Here is a 9113-nt window from a genome sequence, read left to right on the forward strand (position 1 = left end):
AATTTTAGATTTTATTAACAATATATATTATAATGGCACTAAGTAGAAATTAGAAATTAAACATGTACGTATGTATAATTTTATTATTAGGTGGTTAGAAATAGAAATAAAAATAGGAATAAACCTTATATGTATGTATGTATGGAGATGAATGTTTGTACCGGTGAGGATGAACTGGGTATTTTTTTATGTATATTATTTAAAAAAAAAAGAAAAAATAAATGTTTGTAAAAAATAATGAATGAAAGAGAAAAAAAATAAGATTTGTACATATTAGATTGGAATAGGGAGATATTGATATATTGTTGTTGTTATTATCAATATTAGTAATTGAATTTAATTAATTATTATGATTAATAATAAAAATTTTATTAATTATTTTATTTATGATCGTTAATTATTATGATTAATAATAAAATTAGTACGTATGCTGTTTGAATAATAATAATAATAAAAAATTAGTATGTTGTTTGGTTTATAATAATAATAATAATAATAATAATAATAATAATAATAATAATAATAATAGAAAAATTAGTATGTATGCTATTTGAATAATAATAATAATAATAATAATAAAAAATTAGTATGCTGTTTTTTTTATATGAATAATAATAATAATAACAATAATAATAATACTAATAATTGATAATAATAATAATAATAATAATAATAATAATAATAATAATAATAATAATAATATTAAAAAATTAGTATGCTATTTTTTTATATGAATAATAATAATAATAACAATAATAATAATAATAATAATAATAAAAAAATTAGTATGTATGCTGTTTGAATGCTGTTTTTTTATATGAATAATAATAATAATAACAATAATAATAATAATTAACAATAATAATAATAATAATAATAATAATAATAATAATAATAATAATGATTTAATGTGTATGTTTGAATTGCAATTATGTTGGGAATTAGTTTTAATGGACATGTTAAGTATAACTGTGTTTTTGAATAATATAGTTATATTATACTTGTTCTTATACTGGAAAATGTGGTATTGTAGGCTTTAAAGATGTTGATGTGCGATCATTTACACCCGTCAGATCCATATAACCAAATTGTTGAGGCACAGTTACGCGAGACTGGATTTTATTATGTATCCCAAATTGGAGTTATTAAAGGCCAGTCAGCAATGATTAATGCTCTGATTGAGAGATGGCAGCCCGAGACTCATACTTTTCATTTTCCGGTTGGTGAGTGTGCCGTGACCTTAGAGGATGTGGCGGTAATTCTCGGTCTGCCAACAAATGGTCTTCCGGTTACAAGTCTGACCATGAGTAGCTTTGAGGCATTGGAAGCCGAGTGCTTGCACCAATTTGGTTATTAGTATTTACTTATTGAGTATGTTACGTAGGTTGTTATTACTTTTTGCCTATCGAATATGTTACTTACGTTGTTATGCCCACTCTCTATCGTGTATGTTAATCAGGTTTGAAATGAATATAAGCATTGGTTGGTCAATTCAAATGTCAATGTCATACATAAATGTAAATCCAAACGAAATGTAAAAAAAGGTAACTACTACTCTTCGGCTGGATCTGCACTCGGTCCACCACTTTGACGACATCTACTGCGACTATGGCCCTCGGCACCGCATTGCTTGCATCGCCTCGGGCGACGCAACATACGAGTGTCCATCTCATTCAAGAAGCGGGTCATCTTCGGCCGGCCCTTGGCTACCCGTCTGAGGAACGGGTTTCCAACGAATCTAGGTCCATGATAAGCAGGCCACGTTGCCGGATTTCCCAGTGGTCGAAACCTAGCCCTGTATACTCTTCGAATTTGGTCCATCCTGTAAACGTCATTAACGTACACTTTCCAATCCAACCTCTGATTTGCACAACACGCAAACATGTGCCGACACGGAATTCGGTCAACCTGGAATTCACCACAGTCACACCGATGGTGGCGTAGGTCAACTGCATACTCAACCCCACTAGGCATCTCGCGTACTTCGAAGACTTCATTTTCTCTATCAAAACAGCTAATCTGTATGTTACCTGATGCTCGTTGGTTTGCATGCAGCTTGGTTGTCACCATCTCAGAGAATACAAGTCCAGCACTGATTCGGGCTTCAGCCTCAGCTCTTTTCCTAGTGAACAACTCATTCAATCTGTAAAATGTAGCCTTAACAAGTGCAGTGACTGGGAGATTGCGTGCACCCTTTAACACGGAGTTGATACATTCCACAAGATTGGTGGTCATATGACCCCATCGGTAACCACCATCAAATGCCAAAGCATACTGCTCACGAGGGATCCGATCAAGCCAGTTGGTGTAAGCCTCACCCCGTTCCTTTAATCGTTCATAGCGCATCTGGTACTCCCTGGTCGTCCTCGAGTATCCTATGAAAAAAATTTAATCAACTATGAACACCATTCTATTTGATCGTACTTACAATAAATTCAAAGTTCATTCTATACAAACTTACCAATGTTGACGATAAGCTTCTGCAGGTAAGGTGCTTTGAACTTCCTCAAGAAGTTGGACTCAATATGCCAAATATAAAACATATGGAAAGCTCTTGGAGGAGACCACGCCCCATTACTTCGTTCAATAGCTGACCTAATCGAATCGTGTCGATCAGAGATTAGTCTGACACCATCACGGGTCACCACATGTTGACGCAGGTTGCTCAGAAAAAAGTGCCATGCATCAGAAGTCTCTCCCTCCACTATGGCAAATGCAATAGGCACGATGTTGTTATTACCATCTTGTGAGACTGCAACCAATAAACAACCCTTGTATTTTCCATACAAATGAGTCCCGTCCACCTGCACCACTGGCTTACAGTGTCTGAAGGCCCGTATACAGGGGTAATAACTCCAGAAGACTCTATGTAGAACACGTATATCAGGAACCAAATCATCCCCTTGGTAAGCTGGCATTGTTTCAAAGTGAACCATTGCTGATGGCTTTTTGTGGCACATGGCCTCAAACCATATCGGCAAAGCTTCATACGATGCTTCCCAACTTCCAAAAATTGATTCGACCACCTGCTGCTTTGCTAACCAAGCCTTGCGATAACTGATGGTGTAGTTAAACTTTGACTGGATATCAGCAATTACTGATTTCACCTTTATAGACGGGTCAACCTCTACCAACGGCTTTATTGCTTCTGTAACTGTCTTGGAATCCAGCTTCGAATGGTCTTGAGAAATAGTAGACCTGGTACAAGTATGACTTCCATTGTACATCCTTATCTCCCAACATTACTTCTTCTGCATTTTGGTTACCCTGATCAACCAGTCACAACCATTCCCATATTCTGTACATTTGGCATAGAATGCCGTCGGTTCCGACTCATATACCTGATAGTCTACACCTCTCTGGATGGTATAATCTTTCATTGCCTTGATTACTGCCTCCCTTGAACTGAATTCCATCTCCACTGTGAACTCACCATCCGCCACAACAGGAGGGGCTGCATACATCAAAAGTAATAAATGCTTCATTATGTACTCAGTAAGAAGTCTTTCATTACAACTCAATTAATAAACACACTTTACTATGTAAGATCGTTATAGTCTTATTTTTCGCTATTCCATCTACGTAAACAACAACTAAATATCATTCACAACAAAGAACTATTAATTAATAAAAAAATCAAACGCTATGGTCACAAATGCCTGGTCACATATCACATACATTACTCATCTGACTTATCGATCTGCTACTTCAGAGATTCACGTAGCTACCTAGGTTTACGCACCTGGATTCATATATTGCGGAAACTCCGGTGTGTGCATAGCCTCCAAATCCAACGACCGCATGAAAGAAGGCTCCTGAAACGGATGCGGGTTTGCTAGTGCATTTGCAACTTCCGCCACATCTGCGTTCATGGCGCCGCCAGCTGCTTCTTCGTCCTCACCTGGACCGACGATCTCATAGTTACTTTCAAATTCATCTTCGCTTTCACTATTATAATCTTCCAATTCAATGTTACGGTCCGCTTCAGATTGCTCAAAGTCAATATATAACTTGATGCACGACATTCGGTGGCGATTTTCCATGTACCTTGAAAACATTTCCTGCATACTCGCTTCGTCCATCACATACTTGGTCTGAAATTGAACAAACCCACCAAACACAGGTAAAGGATACCTGTACAAAATACACGATATCCTCCTACATCTTTGAGAATCTATCTTCTCACAAATCACACCTTTCAACTCCTCAAATGACAATGTGAACGGAATAACAACATCTAATGGATTTTCACATACAAATTGAACTCCCTCATATGTTTGTAGTAAGATCTGTCCGTAATAATAAATCTTCAATACAACTCTATCATCCATAACACTAACTATTCTCAACCTCACAGGAATTTCTTTTACAAAAATGAAGGAGAAGAATCAGAGAAGAGAAGAGAGGAGAAGAGGATGAACATTAGCTGACGAGGAAGAAATTGGGCTTCTGTGATACCACCATCCGCTTTTTGTGTTGACTAAGGGCAAATCGGAGGGACCGACCGCTGCACACCCAAATCGGTGGGTCCGATTGGTGCACCCCGGATTAAAATAAAATTCTCTACCTCCAGTAATTGGTGGGACCGATTACTGCACTCTTAGCAAACGTCTTCCAGCACCCACAAATCGGTGGCACCGATTTAATACCCATTAGCCTCTCCCTAGCTCAAATCGGTGGCACCGATTTCATACCCATCAACCTCTCACTCACACAAATCGGTGGGACCGATTCCTCCCTGCTTCAAATCGGTGCCTCCGATTTCTTCCCCCAAAATTCCAAAAAAACAACGCCGTCATAACAGTGTAAATCACCTGTAATCATCATATCCCAGCATAACTCACACACCCAATTCATATCTAAAAAAATCAGCCTTAGGAAGAGGCAGGCACGCTTTGCCAATTTTGCATCATATAACAATTCACAAGAGAAGCATCTTCCTGCCGGTTTCTAATGATGATATGAAAGCCACACATTCTAGAAATCGTTCCCTTTTATGCTTCAGTAAGTCCATTTTGGAAATTAAAGAAGAAAAAAAAAAGGTGCTTACTACCCCATCTTTCACTCGTCAACTAATAATGACACCCTCACACCAACCAAACCACTTGGGTTTGGGGTCCCCATCCTACATTTTCCCCCCTTCCAATATCTTTTCTAAAGAGATTTTTGTTTAATTCTCTAAGAAATTGCATCTCACCGATATTGTTGAAAAAATTGCTTTTTTATTCATATACTTTGCAAGACCAATATAAATAATAATATATGAACAATGCTAGGTAGTGTACATTATTGTAGAAATTACTGTTTAGTTTCTTCTACTTATATATATATATATATATATATATATATATATATATATATATATATATATATATATATATCATTGTTTAAGGATTTTTATTTCGATATTTTAAAAAGAAATTGAGATTATACATCTAAAGAATATTAGAAAATGATCATAATTTATTATTTTATCATCAATTAGTTATTAATATTTAAAAATATTAATTAAAGTATATTATTAGATTATTGAGTTAATAATTAAAAGTGATGACTGAAGATACTAAAGTCTAATAGTCTTCTAGTATCTCTATATATATTTAAGATATTTTTTCTTTAAAACTTTGTTAGAAATTATTTTAGAATAAAAATGATCTAACTAAACCATTAACTCAATTTCAACCAAAGAATTTTGTAAGAGAAAAGTGGTTCCATACATGTTTTTTCTTTTTGGTGAATGTACCTTTATCATTAAATTTATGTCTACACCACAGATTCCCCATTTATAAAAGCCTCACACCTTTTCTTCTCTCTTCATTCAACAACTCACACATTTTTTATTGGAGCCATTAGCACTTAGTACTTTGCATCATTCTTCTCTGATCTCATTCCCAACCATGACCACCACACATTTCTTCTTCATCATCACCACTCTTCTCCTCTCATGCCACACCCTCACCGGAGCCAGCGATTTCGTTCGCCCCATCGACCGGAGCCTCCTTGGCCTAAACAAAAAAGAGAAGGTTTCCCACTTCAAATTCTATTGGCATGACATCCTTAGTGGCCAAAACCCAACTTCAGTTTCGGTTGTTACACCACCCATGACCAAGATCAACACCACCACCGCATTTGGGATGGTCAACATGATCGACAACCCTTTGACCCTAGGTCCTAAATTGAACTCCAAGCTTGTTGGAAGGGCTCAAGGATTTTACGCCTCCGCTTGTCAAACCGAGATCGACCTTCTTATGGCCATGAACTTTGCTTTCATTGATGGAAAATACAATGGAAGTTCCATCACCATCTTGGGGAGGAACGCCGTCTTCAACAAGGTGAGGGAGATGCCAGTAATTGGTGGAAGTGGATTGTTTAGATTCGCCAAAGGCTATGCCGAAGCAAGGACTCATTGGCTAGATCTTAAATCTGGTGATGCTACTATTGAATACAATGTTTATGTTATGCATTACTAAATTTGGTTTTTTTGCTTGACTTATTTTACATCATTTATGTTTTTTTTTTTTTTTTTACTCTCAAATAATTTTGAATTATAGTCTGTAATAAATAGTGAAGATCTAAACAAAGATATCTTACTTATATTAAATTTATTAGAGGTTATGATTATTATCCCAGCAATTGGTAATATTTGTTTTCTTATTTGTCATGATTTTGAGTCTATAAGGTAGAGGACAATTAATTTCTTGTTGTATGTGAATGATTATTCTTACCTTTACTTTTTCAAGTGGTGGAGCCTTGTGTTTATGAACCACCACCTTTGTTTTGTCCTTTTATCTGTTTCTGTTTTGTTTAGTTAAATTGTATCTTTGGTTGGTATAATAATTTTGTAGTGATGTCTCCAATAATGCATGCATACTTCCAATAAGATCTGATGTATGCATCTCTTTATTTGAAATGCTAACATCAAAGGAATCCGAAGAAAGCAAATATAGGGAGTGGATGATTTAAAATAGTAAAAGAGAAATCTAAAATTAGTCCCAGAAACTTAATTTTTTAAATTTTTATTATTTTTATTATTTTAGAAATGTCTAAAATTTATTTTTGTAATACGAATTGTATCTTTTATTAGTGTGGTTAGTCAATCATACATGTGTCATACATATTAAGTTGCTAATGTAAACGTTAAATGTCCACAAACAAAGAAGGAAAATTTGGTCCTCGCACGATTGATGAAGACTTCGAACATGTTTCTCATGTACTATTTATATTGGGACCCAATCTGATTGTTGATGTGTTTAGTTGATACGCCACAATAAATTTCAAAGTCATCAATCAAAAGAATGACGTGTACAAAATCATGTCAAAATATCATTGTTTTATACTTTTTGGCTATTTTTTTTTATATAAAAATAAAAGTAGCGACTAATTTTTAGTATTTTTTAAAATTGTGAAAAGTACACAAATTGAATAATTCGATTTCTATACTTTTAATAAATGGGACGGTTTAATTTATGTATTTTTAACAAATTAGACGGTTTAATTTTTATTTTTTTTTAATTAAATAATTTTATATTTAAGAATAATACTCTAACAATCTACATTTTAAAAAAATATCATTATAATTCCAATATCAAAAATAAAAAATTCTATACTTTTTGCTTTAGGATGTTTGTTCCATAATCCTAAATAATAATAAATCTGGTAAAAGTTAAAGCTTTATTTTGGTCTTAAATGTTAAGTTAAATTTTAATTTAATTTTTAATATTTTTAATATTTTATTTTAATTTTAAAAAAATTAAATAAATTTAATATTATGCTACAATTAAATTCGATATAAATAAGATGTTATAGAAACAAAAAAAATAGTTAAAACTTAGTTTATTTAATATTTATTAATTATTACAATAATTAATAAATTTTTAATAAAGTAAGTTTTAGTTTTTTTTGATTAATTTTTTTTGTTACTAAATATTTTCATTAATAGAATGAGTGAGATGAATGTTAACATTATCAATTATGTCATATTTTTTTATAAGTATATAGTATAGAAAATCAAGTATCCACCAGATAGAAATTGAACAACTCAATTAATAATTATTAATTTTAAATTATTTTTTTAAATTTGATTAATTGACATTAATAGTATTTTTGAATCAAAACTTACTTTAATTTATTTTCACTTTCACTCACCATTCACCACGCAAAACCATAAATCCTAATCTCTCTTCCCAATGCCCCCACGCTGCCGCGGTTTCGTCCTCGCGCCGCTAGCGTCGTCGCTGCACCGTCCACGCCCACCATCGCCGGTCGTCCTTGCATCCTTATCCGCCACCTCATTTGCTGTTCGCCCAGGAAAGACAGCCACTATCGCACTTCTACTTCACCCTCCTCGCATCCCATCGCGACTCCCCATCGCTCACCACGCGCACCCCACATCTCTCCATCCGTCGTGACGCAGCCACCACCAGGTCCCCATTCGCGACGCACGATCAACTACTCCGATCCATGGCGACTCCTCCACTTGTCGCAACGCGCCACCGCGAGTCCCCCACTGTCCACACAACGTCGTCCAAGACGTCGTTGCCGGCCACTCTGTAGCTCTTCTTCTCCTCCTCCTATTTAGTTTTGAACGATTTTTTAACTAGGTTTTTATGTTTCTTTTTTCTACATTCAGATGATTCTTTTTATTAGTTTTGAATGATTATTTTTCCTATGTTTTTTTCCGTAGGATTTGGATGATTCTTTTTCCTATGTTTTGTATGTTTTTGGATGATTCTTTATCTTATGTATGTTTTGGTGTTTTTGTTTTTTGGAGTTTCGAAAAAAATTTTTCTTGGAAAGAGGAATTAGAATTTGCGTAATAAATGATAAAAGGTGAATTAGAGTAAGAAGAGGTAATTAATAATCATTAATGTTGTATCTTTTAAAAAAAATTAAATAATCACTAATTAATAATAATTAATTAGTATAGAATATAACTCAAAAATATTTGTTGGTTTGTTGTCGGCTAGACCCCTCTTAATTTCCTAGCAGAATTGTAAAAAACTATAACCAAAATATTTTTGTAACAATTTATTTTCTCATTTTTTTTACAAAATTCTAAATTTTAGCAATTAATAATCAATATTCTAGAATAAAAAAATTTTTTATATTAGTGA

The 9113-nt window shown here is 33.9% G+C and overlaps 2 protein-coding genes across 2 annotated transcripts; one reads left to right on the top strand and one right to left on the bottom strand.

Moving 5' to 3' along the window:
• Positions 1 to 1551: 1551 nt before the first annotated feature.
• On the bottom strand, positions 1552 to 3227 carry LOC130963349 (uncharacterized). The gene is made up of 2 exons (XM_057889475.1): positions 2462 to 3227; positions 1552 to 2375 (listed from the first exon to the last, which is right to left on the bottom strand). The coding sequence occupies exons 1-2, from the start codon at positions 3225 to 3227 to the stop codon at positions 1552 to 1554; spliced, it is 1590 nt and encodes a 529-aa protein (XP_057745458.1).
• Positions 3228 to 5731: 2504 nt separating this feature from the next.
• On the top strand, positions 5732 to 7256 carry LOC130960266 (dirigent protein 22-like). The gene has a single exon (XM_057885633.1). The coding sequence runs from the start codon at positions 5898 to 5900 to the stop codon at positions 6468 to 6470; it is 573 nt and encodes a 190-aa protein (XP_057741616.1). The 5' UTR covers positions 5732 to 5897; the 3' UTR covers positions 6471 to 7256.
• Positions 7257 to 9113: the final 1857 nt, after the last annotated feature.

The sequence above is a fragment of the Arachis stenosperma genome, chromosome 2 (genome assembly GCF_014773155.1).
Source record: "Arachis stenosperma cultivar V10309 chromosome 2, arast.V10309.gnm1.PFL2, whole genome shotgun sequence".
In the NCBI taxonomy this organism is placed as follows: Eukaryota; Viridiplantae; Streptophyta; class Magnoliopsida; order Fabales; family Fabaceae; genus Arachis; species Arachis stenosperma.